The sequence below is a fragment of the Oncorhynchus kisutch genome, linkage group LG30, assembly GCF_002021735.2.
Source record: "Oncorhynchus kisutch isolate 150728-3 linkage group LG30, Okis_V2, whole genome shotgun sequence".
Classification (NCBI taxonomy): Eukaryota; Metazoa; Chordata; class Actinopteri; order Salmoniformes; family Salmonidae; genus Oncorhynchus; species Oncorhynchus kisutch.
Window position 1 is genome coordinate 26437115 of NC_034203.2, and position 20783 is coordinate 26457897.

Genomic DNA, 20783 nt, shown 5'->3' on the forward strand with positions numbered 1-20783 from the left:
CTATAGCACGCTTGAAATTTAGAGGTAATTTCCAATTGAGCTGACATGTAGCGTTTACCGTGAATGCCGTGTCTACTAACGCGGGAACATTGCCTCTAAATGTCAATCTGGCTACAACACAGAACTTCAGTGCTACTTATTGAATAGAGCCCTAATTCGAAAATCAGATGTATGTGCACCTTATGACCAGAAGAGGTCAATATTGTCAAATGTTTATATTAGCATCTCATTCATTTCAAAATCAGACGAACTCTAGAACCACTTATATTTATGCCCCTAATGCCTTCCCTTCCATGACTGCAACTAAAGAAAAATAAACATTTCAGATATAATTATCTCAATTTAAAACTATTAAGAGTCTGATATGAAAATGACATGACCGCAACACTAATGTAGCGTATGCCCTGAACAATACATACACTTCATAGCATATTTATGATTCTTTTTTAATTTGCACACAAATACAAAAAAATGGGATGTTAAGGTAAATGAAAATAACCTGTGCGGGAGAGGTAGAGCACGTCCCCCTTTCAAGTGTTTAAATACAAATTTAACACAAGAAAATAGTTGGGAGATTTACATACAAAGAAACTACAAATCATGTCAAATTAACAGGCTGATCAAATTACATGGCTGATAGGCAGATAATTATTGGGATGAGACATTAAGTGGATTTTCCAGTAGATCTTTTGTAATTTTATATTTGAAGGAGTTGTAGCTTTTGCAGTTAACTTCATCTACTTAATGCTGGCCTTGAATAGTTTTGGTTCTGGCAGGGGGAAAAACATTACATTCCTGTGACGGTGACATTGGACATGGTGATGCCCCGGTCTCCTCCACCTCCGCTGTTCTTGTTTTTCCTCTTCACACACACCACACTGACTGCAGTCACCACCAACATGCCACCCAGCACAGAGAAAGAGGCTATAAGCGCTGTGGTCATCGTGTCCTGGGTGGAACCCTGATACTGACAACTCTCTCCGTAGTACCACCAGTCGTCACCAACTGCACACCTAGAGAGGGACCGAGAGAGAGAGTCACCTATCTATCCACTGCACATCTGGATAGGGAGAGAGAAATATAGCTCTAACACGGTTCACATATACAGAGGGGAAGAAAGTGGGAGTCAATAAACAGGCAACACTGGTTGTAATGATGTCATTATACCACCAGTTTTGCCTGCTGGGCTGTGTGTATGTGTAAAGGGTAAGACTGAGCATTCTGAGGAAACGGAGGGAATAATTTGTATCTGCACAGCTGGTGCAAGATAATAAAAGGAAAGAATCAAGCTGTGGTTATTAATGCAGAGAGAACAGAGCGAAAGAGAGAAAGAGAATTCAGTATGGATGATTGAATTTCAGACCATTGTATTGTGACAAGCCTTGATAATAAAGTGTCCTTACCTGCAAAGAGCATTTCCAGCATCCACCACACAGACGCCCTCATTCCCACATGTGACCTTAGTGCAGGGGTCAGTAGGTGGCAATATGGCGGTGGTAACCGTGGTGACTGGTGGCAATGTGGAGGAGGGTACGGGCTGGGTCACCGTAAGATGTGACACATCTGAAGACAGAGATTGGGGGGAGGGGGCATGTATGTAATGAGAATGAGGTACAGTACACATAGTACTAACATAGAAATGAATGTTGGCCTACAGACACTGGGATGGGATTGGGTAGCATGATTGATTATAGAAATGGCGAATGGGCGTGAATTGGTAATGAATCACGTGATGTGGACATCACAGTCGACTTTGGCCACGAAAAACTATCCAACTCCACCCCTTTCTCAATTATCAAACAGAAATAAAGTGTTCCTTTGGTGGTTTGTCGATGTGTCATTCTGGTCATGCGCACTGTGACCAGCATAGCTAGTTAGTTAGCTAGCCAGTAACTCCTCCAGTATGTGTTGACGTCATTGTGTTGACAAGGATTTGTTTTTGGATGGAAGCTGTAGAGGTTGGTAAGAATGGCACTTCTGTAGCCAAATATCTTATTCATATATTTGAGTGTTTAAGCATTAAATTCCCTGGTATGATGGTGGATTGATCCACCATCATACCATTATTTTGGCATTTTTTCCCAAAGCCAACCTTTAAATAGATGGAAAACCACAACCCATGATTTTATTTGAATGAGTGTGATGATAATGAACAAGGCAGTGTAAGGGCTGAGCCACTGCATAGCGGTTGTTTTGGTGGTGTCGGAGGTGGAACTGCTGTGGACCTCTGGCTCCTGGCATTATACCTAAAGTGGACATTGCCATTGGCTGCACAGAGTCGCATTAACAGAAATCCCATGCAGCCTTATTTACAAGTTTGCAATAGAATGTGAGATGTTATCTAAACCTTGATTAGGCTGATAGAAATCCTCTTTATTTAGTTTAATGATTTTCAACTTGAGTGTCATTATTTCTATATAGCCTACACTAACTTATGCAGAACTTCTAACCCGAGTGGGACAAGTGTGGCTTTGTGACAATGACCACAGGAGCAGCAGCTCTAGCGCAGTAACACTTCTGACACCGCCGAAATGGCAACTTGCGCTCTTGTTAAAACTTGATCTGATTGAATCTAGGCCTTAATGGGATATGATGGTGGATCCACAGGAGGTTGGTGGCATCTTAATTGGGGAGCAAACGCTTGTGGTTATGGCTGTAGAGGAATGAGTGGAATTGTATCAAACACATGGTTTGATGCCGCTCCGTTCCAGCCATTATTATGAGCTGTTCTCCCCTCAGCAGCCTCCACTGGTGGGATCATACAGATGAGTATATTTGAACATGATTATGCAAAACAGGGAGACAATGTATCATGATTTCAGAGAATGTAGAGAATGCTTTTGGCATGTTTTTGATAAAAAGGTATTTTCAGTAGCCTGGTCCCAGATCTGTTTGTGTGATCGTGTCAAACGCAGCAATGACCATTGGTGGAAAAAGTACAGTAAAAGTAAAAGATACCTTAATAGAAAATGACTCAAGTAAAAGTGATTCACCCAGTAAAATACTACTTAAGTAAAAGTCTAAAAGTACTTGGTTTTAAATATATTTATGTGTCAAAAGTAAATGTAATTACTAAAATATACATAAGCATCAAAAGTAAAAGTAGAAATAATATAAAATTCCTTATATAAACGTAAACCAGACGGCATCATTTTCCTTGTTTTAAAAAAAAACGGATAGCCAGGGTCATGCTCTAACACTCAGACATCATTTACAAACGATGTGTTGAGTGACTCCACCAGATCAGAGGCAGAAGGGATGTTCTCTTGATAAGTGTTTCAATTAGACAGTTTTCCTATCCTGTTAATCATTCACAATGTAACGAGTACTTTTGGGTGTCAGGGAAAATGTATGGTGTTTTATTTTTATTTTTTTATTTTTTATTTCACCTTTATTTAACCAGGTAGGCTAGTTGAGAACAAGTTCTCATTTGCAACTGCGACCTGGCCAAGATAAAGCATAGCAGTGTGAGCATACAACAAAGAGTTACACATGGAGTAAACAATTAACAAGTCAATAACACAGTAGAAAACGAAGGGGGGGTCTATATACAATGTGTGCAAAAGGCATGAGGAGGTAGGCAAATAATTACAATTTTGCAGATTAACACTGGAGTGATAAAAGATCAGATGGTCATGTACAGGTAGAGATATTGGTGTGCAGAAGAGCAGAAAAGTAAATAAATAGAAACAGTACGGGGATGAGGTAGGTGAAAAGGGTGGGCTATTTACCAATAGACTATGTACAGCTGCAGCGATCGGTTAGCTGCTCAGATAGCTGATGTTTGAAGTTGGTGAGGGAGATAAAAGTCTCCAACTTCAGCGATTTTTGCAATTCGTTCCAGTCACAGGCAGCAGAGTACTGGAACGAAAGGCGGCCAAATGAGGTGTTGGCTTTAGGGATGATCAGTGAGATACACCTGCTGGAGCGCGTGCTACGGATGGGTGTTGCCATCGTGACCAGTGAGCTGAGATAAGGCGGAGCTTTACCTAGCATAGACTTGTAGATGACCTGGAGCCAGTGGGTCTGGCGACGAATATGTAGCGAGGGCCAGCCGACTAGAGCATACAAGTCGCAGTGGTGGGTAGTATAAGGTGCTTTAGTGACAAAACGGATGGCACTGTGATAGACTGCATCCAGTTTGCTGAGTAGAGTGTTGGAAGCCATTTTGTAGATGACATCGCCGAAGTCGAGGATCGGTAGGATAGTCAGTTTTACTAGGGTAAGCTTGGCGGCTTGAGTGAAGGAGGCTTTGTTGCGGAATAGAAAGCCGACTCTTGATTTGATTTTCGATTGGAGATGTTTGATATGAGTCTGGAAGGAGAGTTTGCAGTCTAGCCAGACACCTAGGTACTTATAGACGTCCACATATTCTAGGTCGGAACCATCCAGGGTGGTGATGCTAGTCGGGCATGCAGGTGCAGGCAGCGACCGGTTGAAAAGCATGCATTTGGTTTTACTAGCGTTTAAGAGCAGTTGGAGGCCACGGAAGGAGTGTTGTATGGCATTGAAGCTTGTTTGGAGGTTAGATAGCACAGTGTCCAAAGACGGGCCGAAAGTATATAGAATGGTGTCGTCTGCGTAGAGGTGGATCAGGGAATCGCCCGCAGCAAGAGCAACATCATTGATATACACAGAGAAAAGAGTCGGCCCGAGAATTGAACCCTGTGGCACCCCCATAGAGACTGCCAGAGGACCGGACAGCATGCCCTCCGATTTGACACACTGAACTCTGTCTGCAAAGTAATTGGTGAACCAGGCAAGGCAGTCATCCGAAAAACCGAGGCTACTGAGTCTGCCGATAAGAATATGGTGATTGACAGAGTCGAAAGCCTTGGCGAGGTCGATGAAGACGGCTGCACAGTACTGTCTTTTATCGATGGCGGTTATGATGTCGTTTAGTACCTTGAGTGTGGCTGAGGTGCACCCATGACCGGCTCGGAAACCAGATTGCACAGCGGAGAAGGTACGGTGGGATTCGAGATGGTCAGTGACCTGTTTGTTGACTTGGCTTTCGAAGACCTTAGATAGGCAGGGCAGGATGGATATAGGTCTGTAACAGTTTGGGTCCAGGGTGTCTCCCCCTTTGAAGAGGGGGATGACTGCGGCAGCTTTCCAATCCTTGGGGATCTCAGACGAGATGAAAGAGAGGTTGAACAGGCTGGTAATAGGGGTTGCGACAATGGTGGCAGATAGTTTCAGAAATAGAGGGTCCAGATTGTCAAGCCCAGCTGATTTGTACGGGTCCAGGTTTTGCAGCTCTTTCAGAACATCTGCTATCTGGATTTGGGTAAAGGAGAACCTGGAGAGGCTTGGGCGAGGAGCTGCGGGGGGGGCGGAGCTGTTGGCCGAGGTTGAAGTAGCCAGGCGGAAGGCATGGCCAGCCGTTGAGAAATGCTTATTGAAGTTTTCGATAATCATGGATTTATCAGTGGTGACCGTGTTACCTAGCCTCAGTGCAGTGGGCAGCTGGGAGGAGGTGCTCTTGTTCTCCATGGACTTCACAGTGTCCCAGAACTTTTTGGAGTTGGAGCTACAGGATGCAAACTTCTGCCTGAAGAAGCTGGCCTTAGCTTTCCTGACTGACTGCGTGTATTGGTTCCGGACTTCCCTGAACAGTTGCATATCACGGGGACTATTCGATGCTATTGCAGTCCGCCACAGGATGTTTTTGTGCTGGTCGAGGGCAGTCAGGTCTGGGGTGAACCAAGGGCTGTATCTGTTCTTAGTTCTGCATTTTTTGAACGGAGCATGCTTATCTAAAATGGTGAGGAAGTTACTTTTAAAGAATGACCAGGCATCCTCAACTGACGGGATGAGGTCAATGTCCTTCCAGGATACCCGGGCCAGGTCGATTAGAAAGGCCTGCTCACAGAAGTGTTTTAGGGAGCGTTTGACAGTGATGAGGGGTGGTCGTTTGACTGCGGCTCCGTAGCGGATACAGGCAATGAGGCAGTGATCGCTGAGATCCTGGTTGAAGACAGCGGAGGTGTATTTGGAGGGCCAGTTGGTCAGGATGACGTCTATGAGGGTGCCCTTGTTTACAGAGTTAGGGTTGTACCTGGTGGGTTCCTTGATGATTTGTGTGAGATTGAGGGCATCTAGCTTAGATTGTAGGACTGGCGGGGTGTTAAGCATATCCCAGTTTAGGTCACCTAACAGAACAAACTCTGAAGCTAGATGGGGGGCGATCAATTCACAAATGGTGTCCAGGGCACAGCTGGGAGCTGAGGGGGGTCGGTAGCAGGCGGCAACCGTGAGAGACTTATTTCTGGAGAGAGTAATTTTCAAAATTAGTAGTTCGAACTGTTTGGGTATGGACCTGGAAAGTATGACATTACTTTGCAGGCCATCTCTGCAGTAAACTGCAACTCCTCCCCCTTTGGCAGTTCTATCTTGACGGAAGATGTTATAGTTGGGTATGGAAATCTCTGAATTTTTGGTGGCCTTCCTGAGCCAGGATTCAGACACAGCAAGGACATCAGGGTTAGCAGAGTGTGCTAAAGCAGTGAGTAAGACAAACTTAGGGAGGAGGCTTCTGATGTTGACATGCATGAAACCAAGGCTTTTTCGAACACAGAAGTCAACAAATGAGGGTGCCTGGGGACATGCAGGGCCTGGGTTTACCTCCACATCACCCGCGGAACAGAGAAGGAGTAGTATGAGGGTGCGGCTAAAGGCTATCAAAACTGGTCGCCTAGAGCGTTGGGGACAGAGAATAAGAGGAGCAGGTTTCTGGGCATGGTAGAATATATTCAGGGCATAATGCGCAGACAGGGGTATGGTGGGGTGCGGGTACAGCAGAGGTAAGCCCAGGCACTGGGTGATGATGAGAGAGGTTGTATCTCTGGACATGCTGGTAGTAATGGGTGAGGTCACCGCATGTGTGGGAGGTGGGACAAAGGAGTTATCAGGGGTATGAAGAGTGGAACTAGGGGCTCCATTGTGAACTAAAACAATGATAACTAACCTGAACAACAGTATACAAGGCATATTGACATTTGAGAGAGACATACAGCGAGGCATACAGTAATCACAGGTGTTGAATTGGGAAAGCTAGCTAAAACAGTAGGTGAGACAACAGCTAATCAGCTAGCACAACAACAGCAGGTAAAATGGCGTAGACTAGGCAACGGGGCCAACAGATAAAACAAACAAGCAGAATGGAGTACCGTGATTTATGGACAGTCCAGCGTGCATCAGCTATGTAGCCAAGAGATCAGTGTCCAGGGGGCAGCGGTGGATGGGGAAGGGAAGCTGGACTGGCGAGTGTTATCCAGGTAAAAAAAAACGAACAATGACTAAATAGCTTGTAGCTAGTTAGCTGGTTAGCTTCTGGAGGTTCTTGAGTGTGTTCTAAAAATAAATGAAAAATAATTGCGATTCCGTATCACATTGGGTGAGGCAGGTTTCCGGAAGGTATAAACAAATTAAAAGTCAAAAGAGATAGAAAGTAAATATGGGTCCGGTGGGCGTTTGGGACGCGGCGATTCAGGCGGTTAGCAGGCCTGTGCTAACAAGCTAACAGTTTGTAGGCCCGGGCTAGACAAGGTAGCAGTTAGCGGACCGGAGCTGGACAAGCTAGCAGTTAGCAGGCCGAATTAGCAAGCAGGGAGATAGCGAGGGCTAGAGAGTTAGCCTTTGGGGGACGTCGCGATGGGGTGAGTCTGTTTATTCCTCTTCATGCGGTGACATCGATAGACCGGTCGTGGGCCCGGGTATTGTAGCTCAGGAGTATGCTACGGTGGTAGCGCAGGCCGGGCTAGCTTCAAGCTAAGTGGGTAAAAAGTGTAAAAAGTACATAACTGTCTTTAGGAATGTAGTGAAGTAAAAGTAAAAGTTGTACCAAAAATATTTAAGTATTACTTTCAAGTATTTTTACTTACACCACTGACAATGACCAAACAGATCTGGAACCAGGCTAACTTTTGTCAGGACTGACCATAGGAGTTGGCAATACAGCATGAACAGATCTGGAACCAGGCTAACTTTTGTCATGGCTGACCATAGGAGTTGGCAATACAGCACGAACAGATCTGGAACCAGGCTAACTTTTGTCAGGACTGACCATAGGAGTTGGCAATACAGCATGAACAGATCTGGAACCAGGCTAACTTTTGTCATGGCTGACCATAGGAGTTGGCAATACAGCACGAACAAATCTGGGACCAGGGTAACGTTTCAGAACTTCTTACCCTCCATGGTAAGCAGGAAGATGGCGTCTCCCCCCTTGATGAAGTCCCTGCTCTTGGCCCTGCCATGGGTGAGGTACGCGGTTGTCCCGGCACCCGGCCCACGAAAATATTTGGTCCCGTCCGCCGCTGACACTTCAACGCCCACCTTACGAGGGTCATCCCAGAAGAACAGCTCTGAAGTCTCTGAAGTCTCTGAAAGGTAAAAACACAGATCTTTCTCAATATACTCTACATGACTTAATCTATGAAATAAGAAGACTACTACTTTGAGTCAATGCAAAACCAGGTGGAACATCTCAGAAAAAAATGGTAATTCCATTAATTTGAAAATGGAATTTAACTCCATATGTTAAAGTAAATCCCTGGGTTTCAAATCATTCTGCACTTGTCTTGGTCTATATTAATTAGGCATTTCAGAAGAGCACTGACCTAGGATCAGTTTAGCCTTTCAGATAATAATGAAAAATATTACATGGAGAGAGGGAACCTGATCCTAGATCAACACTCCCAGTCTAAGATGCTTAATGAATACTGGACCTGGACTGACCACTGAGTTTCTTAGTAGGATCGGTGGTGACACTACGCTGGTTGTTCATACGCCTCATGATGTCTGGGTTCTGATCGAACAGCATCATGGTCATCTGTTTCCACGGACACGGCCACTTCCGCACCTCTGTGTCACCGGTCATGGTCACCAGGTGGGCGTAGGCAGAAAGCTCCCCCGCGTAGCCCTCCTTCCCACTGGGGTAGAGCCCCATCTGGAAGGTGTAGCCCTCTCTGGACTTGAACGGGGGGCTGTAGATGGGTTTGTCGTTAGGAGTGGTCTCCATGATGTAGCTGAAGTTCTTCACCCGCCACACGTGGTCGGGGCAGGTAGTCTCAGAGAGGTTGATGTCGTCCAGGGAGAGACCACCTGTGGAGGGGGCGTCGCCCTTGATGCCCTCGAACACCACCCGGAACTTCTTGACCACGTTCAGGCTCACATGGTGCAGTTGCCATAGGTCTTGAGGTGGTGCTGGGAGAAAGAGGAAACCATTAAGTTTATAAATACAGTACAGAAAATATTGTTGTGTAGAATTTACAGTATATCATATGTTATACGCATTATACAGGTTAAGAAAAACCAATATGATGGGTGTAAACTAATAACAGATTATTTGAATGTCTATAGGTTGATGTAACAGATGTTAGCTATGTTAGAGACCATATGTTAGAGATGTTAGCTATGTTAGAGACAATATGTTAGAGATGTTAGAGACAATATGTTAGAGATGTTAGCTATGTTAGAGACAATATGTTAGAGATGTTAGAGACAATATGTTAGAGATGTTAGAGACAATATGTTAGAGATGTTAGCTATGTTAGAGACCATATGTTAGAGATGTTAGCTATGTTAGAGACCATATGTTAGAGACAATATGTTAGAGATGTTAGCTATGTTAGAGACCATATGTTAGAGATGTTAGCTATGTTAGAGACCATATGTTAGAGATGTTAGAGACAATATGTTAGAGATGTTAGAGACAATATGTTAGAGATGTTAGCTATGTTAGAGACAATATGTTAGAGATGTTAGAGACAATATGTTAGAGATGTTATCTATGTTAGAGACCATATGTTAGAGATGTTAGCTATGTTAGAGACAATATGTTAGAGATGTTAGCTATGTTAGAGATGTTAGCTATGTTAGAGACAATATGTTAGAGATGTTAGCTATGTTAGAGACAATATGTTAGAGATGTTAGCTATGTTAGATACAATATGTTAGAGATGTTAACTATGTTAGAGACAATATGTTAGAGATGTTAGCTATGTTAGAGACAATATGTTAGAGATGTTAACTATGTTAGAGACCATATGTTAGAGATGTTAGCTATGTTAGAGACAATATGTTAGAGATGTTAGCTATGTTAGAGACAATATGTTAGAGATGTTAGCTATGTTAGAGACCATATGTTAGAGATGTTAGCTATGTTAGAGACCATATGTTAGAGATGTTAGCTATGTTAGAGACAATATGTTAGAGATGTTAGAGACAATATGTTAGAGATGTTAGAGACAATATGTTAGAGATGTTAGCTATGTTAGAGACAATATGTTAGAGATGTTAGCTATGTTAGAGATGTTAGCTATGTTAGAGATGTTAGCTATGTTAGAGACAATATGTTAGAGATGTTAGAGACAATATGTTAGAGATGTTAGAGACAATATGTTAGAGATGTTAGCTATGTTAGAGACAATATGTTAGAGATGTTAGAGACAATATGTTAGAGATGTTAGAGACAATATGTTAGAGATGTTAGCTATGTTAGAGACAATATGTTAGAGATGTTAGCTATGTTAGAGATGTTAGCTATGTTAGAGATGTTAGCTATGTTAGAGACAATATGTTAGAGATGTTAGAGACAATATGTTAGAGATGTTAGAGACAATATGTTAGAGATGTTAGAGACAATATGTTAGAGATGTTAGAGATAATATGTTAGAGATGTTACCAACTATGGGCTGAATAACACGCAGGGTTCCGTTGGGGTGGGCTTCATCGTACTCTCGGACAAGGATCACCAGCTGATCGTTGGCGCCACCACCATTGTAGAGGAAGAACTGCAGGCACTGGTAGCTTCTCTTGGGGTAGAGCAGTCTGCTCTCCAGCCTGGCTGTGTCTGCTGGTTTGCCTGTGGCAGTGCTCAAGTGCATGAAGTAGCCTGAGCCTGTGAACAATGGACATCAGTATACATTTTCCATTGGATTGTTAAGTAGGGTCAGCCTATAACTTTAGCCTATAACTAGGGCTCAGAGTTTTACTAACCAGGTAACAGTCAGGGAAAACACTAGGTGTTATTTGTAACTGGACCTTTGGTCACCCTTTGGACTGTAAGATAAGAAGAGAGCTGATAGTGATCTGCTCTGTCAGGGACTGAGGATGGGAGGTTGATAGTGTTGTTTTGTGGTTGGTGTGTACTGAGGGGGTGCTCACCAGTGCATTTGCCCATGTTGGAGTAGTCCGTGTTGGGCCCGCCAGGCGCCTGGGTCACCCTTGTCCATTCTGCCTGGTCCCCCGGCCCCTGGATCATACCACAGATGTTCTCCCTCTCAAAGTCGCAGGTGTCCAGGAAAGTGGAGGAGCGTGCTGGATCAAAGGACACGTATATGCAATCGCCATCAGCTGAACAGCAATTATAGGAAAACTTTGACCTGCTGTAAACATTTTTTATCTAGGTTTACCATGTACCTATGCAGTACCATGTACCCAACCACGTTTGATAATCCACTAGGGTTCTCAATCAAATATACACTGCAGAAAGATCCTGAGTTTCGCTTTGAACATATCACCTAACTAATCACTGTAATTCAAGTTTTATAGCAGAAATGTGACATTCCAGCAAAGGAAGTCTCCTGCACTGTGGGTTTGACTAAATTACAGTCTCCATCAAATAAATCAGTAGATCAGCAGGTCTATGTGAGTATGTCTTACTACTTAGTTGGTAGATCAGTCAGTCTGTTCAGACAGTCGTTGATCACTGACTGAGCAGACTGATGCTCTTGAACATGGCCTGAGTCTTACTGCAGTTATACAGCCCAATGTTCCTATGCCTTACGACAGTTGTAGAGGCCTAAAGTGACTGAGCCTTACAGCAGCTGTAGAGGCCTAAAGTGGCTGAGCCTTACTGCAGTTGTAGAGGCCTAAAGTGACTGAGCCTTACTGCAGTTGTAGAGGCCTAAAGTGACTGAGCCTTACTGCAGTTGTAGAAGCCTAAAGTGTCTGAGTCATAATGTAGTTGTAGAGGCCTAAAGTGACTGAGCCTTACTGCAGTTGTAGAGGCCTAAAGTGACTGAGCCTTACTGCAGTTGTAGAGGCCTAAAGTGACTGAGCCTTACTGCAGTTGTAGAGGCCTAAAGTGACTGAGCCTTACTGCAGTTGTAGAGGCCTAAAGTGTCTGAGTCATAATGCAGTTGTAGAGGCCTAAAGTGACTGAGTTTTACTGCAGTTGTAGAGCCTAATGTGCCTGTGTCTTACTGCAGTTGTAGAGGCCTAAAGTGACTGAGTTTTACTGCAGTTGTAGAGCCTAATGTGCCTGTGTCTTACTGCAGTTGTAGAGGCGCCGTAGCTTGAGCAGGTCATTATCACTGAACTCCATGCGCTGACCGATGACATCAGCGAAGGCGGGGATCTTGGTGACGATTGTGGGCTCGGTACCGTTCCTGAACGCAGTCTTACTGTAGTGCATCATGGAACCGTAGTCGTAGGGGACACCCAGAGAACTGGACATGGTGTCATTGTACGTGTTGAAGTTGTGTTCCTTACCTGGAGATTGATTGATTGAGGGAGGGAGGGGGAGAGGGAGAGTTCAGTTGGGTTGGAAAGGTCAAATCAGCCAGTTTACTCACTTCTTCAAATCTAGCCTTGGAATTTCAATTCATCTCCTGAATTGACATGTACTGTAATAAGCCTTCAACCCCAAAATGTTAGCGAGACAAACAACGTCTCCAATGGCAGATCTGTAGGGTTAGGGCTTCATGTGGATGACAAGATGCTGACTGGAATCTTAAGAATCATGTCACTGCTCTTTCACCTTCAATTACACAAAATGAATGACTTGATATTAATGACTTAGACCATGCACTAATCTCAAATTTCACTTTAAATTTCCGTTGATGCTTATATGGTGCCCTTTGCCTGTTTGTCTGAGAGAATTAGGCAGTCGATCAGCGCAAGAAGGCATTTGTTTGTCCTGATCACATAGCTTATAGCTCTTGGGAAAGGTCAAGATTAATGAACAAGTAGTGTACATTGTGGGTGGGCCTGTTTGGTCAGGCTAACACTAATCTGACTTTATGTTGTCATGTTGACATATTGTAATATGCTTGTGGGAAGAAAACAGATTACTGTTTGTCCAGATGATAAATTATTCAGAGAAATCCAATCACCATGTTTCTGATGACAAATACATGCAGGCATGCACAGTAAGAAACACCCCACTGGGAACAGACCTCAGCTCAACTTCTAGTTTTGATTTACATTTGGTTGAATTTTCAACTGACGTGAAATCACCATGTCATTGGATTTAGGTTCAAAGTTGAGTAAAAAAAATCTATTTATGTTGATGACTTTTTACAAATTCAATCAGTTTTCCACGTTGATTCAACATTATGACGTGGAAACAATGTTGATTAAACCCATTTTTACCCAGTGGAAATAGCCTATTTTCAATCAGATCAAGCGTTAATCGGCGATATCCGACACTTGTTTAGCTGGTGTAACTGTGTTAGAGCTGTCAAATTAGAGCTTCTGCTTCCGTGTGGTTATTGTCACCAAGCTACACTCGTCCCACTCGCGTCAGAAGATCAGAACGAGAAAGAAAAAATGACATTCAAATTGAAAAACAGTTAACTAAACAATCAAGGTGTAGATTACATCTCACATTACAGTCGGACTTGTAATCAAGGCTGCATGGCTCTCTTAATGCGACTCCGTGCAGCCAATGGCAATGTCTGCTTTAGGTATAATGCCGGGAGCTGCTTGTGTATTTGCCAGCTCTTACCTGGTACAACCCTAACCTTAGCCATAACCCTAACCCCTACATTTTGGGGTCAGAGGGTTAGGGGTAAGCATTATGGTTAGGGTTACCATAGGTTTAGAGGTTCAGTACCCTCAGAGATGTGGTCCCACAGGATGGTGACGTAGTCATCGCGGTCCGACCGTGACTGCTCATGCCAGAAACCCAGTGCATGGAGGAATTCGTGTTCGATGGTCGCAATGCGGTCACAATTGGTCCCGATGGACAACCTCTGTTTCCCCACATGTTGGTTACCCACAGATGAGAAACAACTGAAAGAGAGACAACCAGAAAACAGTGTTGAGCGTTAATATAATACAAACTCAAAGGCTATACTACAGCCTAACCTTTTTTTCCATGGGCACATCCTTCCAAAATAAAATATATACTCTACCGTTTGGGATCACTTAGAAATGTCCTTGTTCTGGAAAAAAATATACTTTTTTTATGTCCATTAAAATAACATAAAATTGATCAGAAATACAGTGTAGATATTGTTAATGTTGTAAATGACCATTGTGGCTGGAAACTAAAGATTTTTCATGGAATATGTATATAGGCATACAGAGGCCCATTAGCAGCAACCATCACTCCTGTGTTCCAATGGCACATTGTGTTAGCTAATCTAAGTTTATAATTTTAAAAGGCTAATTGATCATTAGAAAACCCTTTTGCAATTATGTTAGCAAAGCTGAAAACTATTGTTCTGATTAAAGAAGCAATTGAACTGGCCTTCTTTATTCTAGTTGAGTATCTGGAGCATCAGCAGTTGTGGGTTCGACTACAGGCGCAAACTGGCCAGAAACAAAGCCCTTTCTTCTGAAACTCATCAGTCTATTCTTGTTCTGAGAAATTAAGGCTATTCCATGCGAGAAATTTCCAAGAAACTGAAAATCTCGTACAACGCTGTGTACTACTCCCTTCACAGAACAGCACTGGCTCTAACCAGAATGGAACGAGGAGTGGGAGGCCCCGGTGCACAACTGAGCAAGAGGACAAGTACATTAGGGCGTCTAGTTTGAGAAACAGACGCCTCACAAGTCCTCAACTGGCAGCTTCTTTAAATAGTTCCCGCAAAAAAACAGTCTCAACGTCAACAGTGAAGAGGCAACTCCGGGATGCTGGCCTTCTAGGCAGAGTTTCAAAGAAAAAGCCATCTCTCAGACTGGCCAATAAAAATAAAAGATTAATGGGCAAAAGAACACAGACAGCATCCCGGAGTAGAAGGCCAGCATCCCGGAGTCGCGTCTTCACTGTTGACGTTGAGAGTGACGTTTTGCAGGTACTATTTAATGAAGCTGCTAGTTGAGGACTTGTGAGGCGTCTGTTTCTCAGTCATAGTCATTTACAACATTAACAATGTCTACACTGTATTTCTGATCAAATGTATGTTATTTCAATGGACAAAAAATATGCATTTCTTTAAAAAACAAGGACATTTCTAAGTGACCCCAAACTTTTGAATGGTAGTGTACTACCAGGAGTGGATCTCCTAGTGAGACAATAACCCCAAACATACAGTACCTGTCAAAAGTTTGGACACACCTACTCATTCATGGGTCTTCTTTATTTTAAATATTTTCTACATTGTAGAATAATAGTGAAGACATCAAAACTATGAAATAACACATATGGAATCATGTAGTAACCAAAAATGTGTTAAACAATTCAAAATATATTTTATATTTGAGATTCTTCAAAGTAGCCACCCTTTGCCTTGATGACAGCTTTGCACACTCTTGGCATTCTCTCAACCAGCTTCACTTGGAATGCTTTTGACTAGTACTGTATATACATTTTATGCAGTCATGTATGTTCAGTATCTTGAAAGCACAATGTAGAAACATTATAAATCAACATAAAAACAGAGCAGTCCATAACTGCTTACAGTACCCGCTTCCTTTGAAAATGGAAATGTAGTTCTGCTCTCCCTCCCAAGGGTTGAAGTCGATACAGGTCTTCAGCCGGTACTGTTCAAAGGCCTTCAGGATAACACCTTTTGCATTGATCTCTGTGTTGTGAATAGAAGATATGTCTTGTAACCATGAAATTACACATTCAATTGAAGACTACGCCACATGACCTATTTCGAGCAATGGACCATAAAATAGTATCATTGCGTAAATTCATGTATTGCCCCTCTTAAATAGTCAACCTTTAGAACCAAAAACATGTCTCAGAAAGTGAATGTGTATTATACTAAGCAAAAATATAAACACAGCAATCTCAAAGACTACTGAGTCACAGTTCATATAAAGAAATCAATTGAAAACATTTACTAATCTATGGATTTCACATGACTGAGAAGACAGATATGCATCTGTTGGTCATAGATACCTTTAAAACGGTAGGGGTGTGGATCAGAACCAGTCAGTATCTGGTGCATGTATCACCATTTACCTCATGCAGCGCAACACATCTCCTTCGCATAGAGTTGATCAGGCTGTTTACTGTGTCCTGTGGAATGTTGTCCCACTCCTCTTCAATAGCTGTGCAAAGTTGCGGGAACTGGGACATGCTGTAGTACACATCGATCCAGAGCATCGTGCTCAATGAGTGACATGTCTAGTGAGTACGCAGGCCATGGAAGAACTAGGACATTTTCAGCTTCCAGGAGTTGTGTACAGATCCTTGCAACATGGAGCCGTGCATTATCATGCTGAAACACGATTGCGGCGGATGAATGGCATAACAATTACCCCTCAGGATCTAATCACGGAATCTCTGTGCATACATATTACCATTGATAAAATGTAATTGTGTTTGTTGTCTGTAGCTAATAACTGCCTATATCTTAACCCCACCACCATGGGACACTCTGTTCACAACATTGACATCAGCAAACCGCTCGCCCACACAACGCCATACAAGTGGTCTGTGGTTGTGAGGCTGGTTGGGCGTACTGCCAAGTTCTCCAAAACAACGTTGGAGGCGGCTTATGGTAAAGAAATGAAAATTGAATTCTCTGGCAACAGCTCTGGTGGACATTCCTACAGTCAGCATGCCAATTGCACGCTCCCTCAAAATTTGAGTAATCTGTGGCATTGCCATATAGGATAAAACAGCACATTTTAGAGTGACCTTTTGTTGTCTCCAGCACGAGGTGCACTTGTGTGATGATCAGGCTGTTTAATCAGCTTCTTGATATGCCACACCTGTCAGGTGTATAGATTATCTTGGCAAAGGAGAAATGCTCACTAACAGGGATGTGCTCACCGAACGTGCTACCTGTCCCAGACCTGCTGTTTTCAACTCTCTAGAGACAGTAGGAGTGGTAGAGATACTCTTAATGATCGGCTATGAGAAGCCAACTGACATTTACTCCTGAGGTGCTGACTTGCTGCACCCTCGACAACCACTGTGATTATTATTATTTGACCATGCTGGTCATTTATGAACATTTGAACATCTTGGCCATGTTCTGTTATAATCTCCACCCGGCACAGCCAGAAGAGGACTGGCCACCCCTCATAGCCTGGTTCCTATCTAGGTTTCTTCCTAGGTTTTGGCCTTTCTAGGGAGTTTTTCCTAGCCGGGCTGGGTTTCTGTACAGCACTTTGAGATATCAGCCGATGTACGAAGGGCTATATAAATACATTTGATTTGATTTAAACATTTGTGCACAAAACTTGAGAGAAATAAGCTTTTTATGCAACATTTCTGGGATCTTTTATTTCAGCTCATGAAACATGGAAGAAACACTTTAAATGATGTGTTTATATTTTTGTTCAGTGTAGATGTACAGTGCATTCGGAAAGTATTCAGACCCATACGTTACAGCCATCAAGCTACACACAATAACCCATAATGACAAAGCAAGAACAGTTCTTTCTTTTTTTTAAATTGCAAATATATTACAAATGTAAATCTGAAATGTCACATTTACATAAGTATTCAGACCTTTTACTCAGTACTTGGTTAAAACACCTTTAGCAGTGATTACAGCCTTGAGTCTCCTTGGGTATGATGCTACAAGCTTGGCACACCTGTATTTGGGGAGTTTCTCCCATTCTTCTTTGCAGATCCTCTCAAGCTCTGTCAGGTTGGATGGAGAGCGTCACTACACAGCTATTTTCAGGTCTCTCCAGAGATGTTAGATCGGGTTCAAGTCCAGGCTCTGGCTGGGCCACTCAAGGACATACAGAGACTTGTTCCGAAGCCACTCCTGCATTGTCTTGACTGTGTGCTTAGGGTTGTTGTCCTGTTGGAAGGTGAACCTTCGCCCCAGTCTGAAGTCCTGAGTACTCTGGAGAAGGTTTTCATCAAGGATCTCTCTGTATTTTGCTTATTTCATCTTTCGCTTGATACTGACTAGTCTCCCAGTCCCTGCCGCTGACAAACATCCCCACAGCATAATGCTACCACCACCATGCTTCACCGTAGGGATGGTGCCAGATTTCCTCCAAACGTGACACTTGGCATTCAGGGCAAAGAGTTCAATCTTGGTTTCATCAGACCAGAGAATCTTGTTTTTCATGGTCTGAGAGTCCTTTAGGTGCCTTTTGGCAAACTCCAAGCAGGCTGTCATGTACCTTTTAGTGAGGAGAGGCTTCCGTCTGGCCACTCTACCATAAAGGCCTGGAGTGGAGTGCTGCAGAGTTTGTTGTTCATCTGGAAGGTTCTCCCAACTCCACAGAGGAACTCTGGAGCTCTGTCAGAGTGACCATCGGGTTCTTGGTCACCTCCCTGACCAAGGCCCTTCTCCCCCGATTGCTCAGTTTGGCGGGGCAGCCAGCTCTAGGAAGAGTTCTTGGTGGTTCCAAACTTCTATCATTTAAGAATGATGGATGCCACTGTGCTCTTGGGGAACTTCAATGCTGCGAAAAAATGTTGGTACCCTTGTGCCTCGAAACAATCCTGTCTCGGCACTCTACGGACAATTCCTTTGACCTCATGGCTTGGTTTTTGCTCTGACTTTCACTGTCAACAGTGGGACCTTATATAGACAGGTGTGTGTCTTTCCAAATCATGTCCAATCATTTGAATTTACCACAGGTGGACTCCAATCAAGTTGTAGAAACATCTCAAGGATGATCAATGGAAACAGGATGCACCTGAGCTCAATATCGTGTCTCGTAGCAAAGGGTCTGAATACTTATGTAAATATGGTAAGTTTTTATACATTTGCAAAAAATGTTTTCGCTTTGTCATTATGGGTTATTGTGTGTAGATTGATGAGGAAAATAAGTAATTTAATCTATTAATTAATTCATTTTAGAATAAGGTTGTAACGTCAAGGGGTCTGAATACTTTCCGAATGCACTGTATGTATTATATTGTATCTACATATATTGTCTTACCCAAGTCATCCTCAAAGTAGTAGGGAACAGTCTTTGGCCATCTGTATTGATCCCCTATTATAGAATTCCGGCCTTGTTTCTGAGTCAGCCGTAGATTACATTTGACAAAAAAAGAAATAATAAATCATTTAGTTCTGTTATGCCTGGGCAGTAAGCTGATATCATAGAAATATAATTGCCCAAGCTCATGAGGGTGCAGTTAAATTGCTGTGGTCTGCAATCAATGGAACTTCCCCATTCTTGTCTTTCTATTTCTATGCTTGATATAACATGTCATTGTTAAAGTGAAGACCAGCATAAGTACTTATTAACTCACCTCATCAAGCTCAATATCCCCCTCCACCAGGTTTAACCCAGCCTCTGTTAGGACCAAGCACACACACACACACACACACACACACAGCACATTGCTACGAAACTCCCATTGAGTTATTAGAAACAAGATTAAGTAACATCCTAACTGACAAACCTTCATTGATATCAAAGATGTCCATGTCCCTTCCACCATCCACATCATATTCTGTAGAATAAATGTAAAGGACATACAGTAAATGACAGCTTTGAATAGGTGACATTCTATTTGAAATATTGAAAAGAAAATAAGAAAATCCACTTACCTAAAACTCTTGGTGTAGGCTGACAAGCAACAGAGGGAAAACGTACCATTGTTTAGAGAAAGTGAGTGACCATTGTAACAATGCAAATGATGCATTATACTAATTTTAATTGAAAATGCAAATTAGGTCAACATAAATCATATTACAGTATCTCAATAACAAAGAAAACCATTCAATACCAGTACTAAAGCTATATTGATGTTTCTTTGAGGCATGTATTTCATTTTCACCAATATATAAATAAACAGATAAATGCAACATAACCTTACCAGAGATAAGACATTTTCACATAAGATCAATGAAATATGGAGGATCACTAAATATGTAGTTCTCCTCCCCATGTTTACTCCCTAGTCAAAGAATCCCTTAGTATGGAACACTAAGAATTAGTAGCCTTGGCCTCTCAGACAGACTTGTAAAAGGTGCTAAGCTAGTCCGATGGACCAGATAAAAGTACATGTGATGGCAAGATCAATAATTGACAGAGCAAGAAACAAAGTGTCATAATTCACCTACAGTCGACTCAGATGACTTGTCCACACACCTTGTCACACACACATAAACACACACCTCTACATACACACATGTACAGTGTGTGTCCCCCTTGAATGATTGTCCCCCTTGATCAAGATTATCAAAAAAATACTATAAAATACTTCATACAAATACGGAGCTATATTGTACGCTCAAATAAAAATGAAAATGGTATACTTAAACAAATATATATATATATATATATATATATTTGTTTAACAAGTAATACTTTTCTTCTCAAAAGATAGGGGTCAAAGTATTGCCACCCCTGTTTTCAATACCTCACCTTGCAAGGATAATGGCACTGACCGTTTTTATAAAATGGTTTATTAGATTGGAGAACACATTGGGAGGGATCTTATACCATTCCTCCATACAGAATCTTTCTGGATCTTTGATATCCATTGTCTGCGCTTATGGTACGCTTCAATTCAAACCACAAATGTTCAATGGGATTTACGTCCAGAGACTGGGATGGCCATTGCAAAATGTTGATTTTGTAGTCAATTAACCATTTATTTGTGGATTTTGATGTACAGTATCAGTCAAAAGTTTGGACACACCTACTCATACAAGGGT

General features: G+C 42.6%; 1 protein-coding gene across 1 annotated transcript; it reads right to left on the bottom strand.

Annotated features, from left to right (window-relative positions):
* Positions 1-248: 248 nt before the first annotated feature.
* Positions 249-20089, bottom strand: mep1bb (meprin A subunit beta b). The gene is made up of 14 exons (XM_031809905.1): positions 19940-20089; positions 19671-19689; positions 19523-19573; positions 19370-19413; positions 19054-19132; positions 15647-15764; positions 13847-14025; positions 12283-12501; positions 11173-11325; positions 10691-10906; positions 8743-9210; positions 8196-8387; positions 1404-1563; positions 249-1013 (listed from the first exon to the last, which is right to left on the bottom strand). The coding sequence occupies exons 1-14, from the start codon at positions 20009-20011 to the stop codon at positions 788-790; spliced, it is 2196 nt and encodes a 731-aa protein (XP_031665765.1). The 5' UTR covers positions 20012-20089; the 3' UTR covers positions 249-787.
* Between the last annotated feature and the right edge of the window lie 694 nt (positions 20090-20783).

Excerpts from the sequence above, each read along its gene's own strand:
- mep1bb (XM_031809905.1), bottom strand. The coding sequence starts at position 20,011 with ATGGGGAGGAGAACTACATATTTAGTGATCCTCCATATTTCATTGATC. Across the intron at positions 19,414-19,522 it reads CATCTTTGATATCAATGAAG|AGGCTGGGTTAAACCTGGTG; the intron begins GTTTGTCAGTTA and ends TGGTCCTAACAG. Across the intron at positions 12,502-13,846 it reads GTGGGACCACATCTCTGAGG|GTAAGGAACACAACTTCAAC; the intron begins GTACTGAACCTC and ends ATCAATCTCCAG.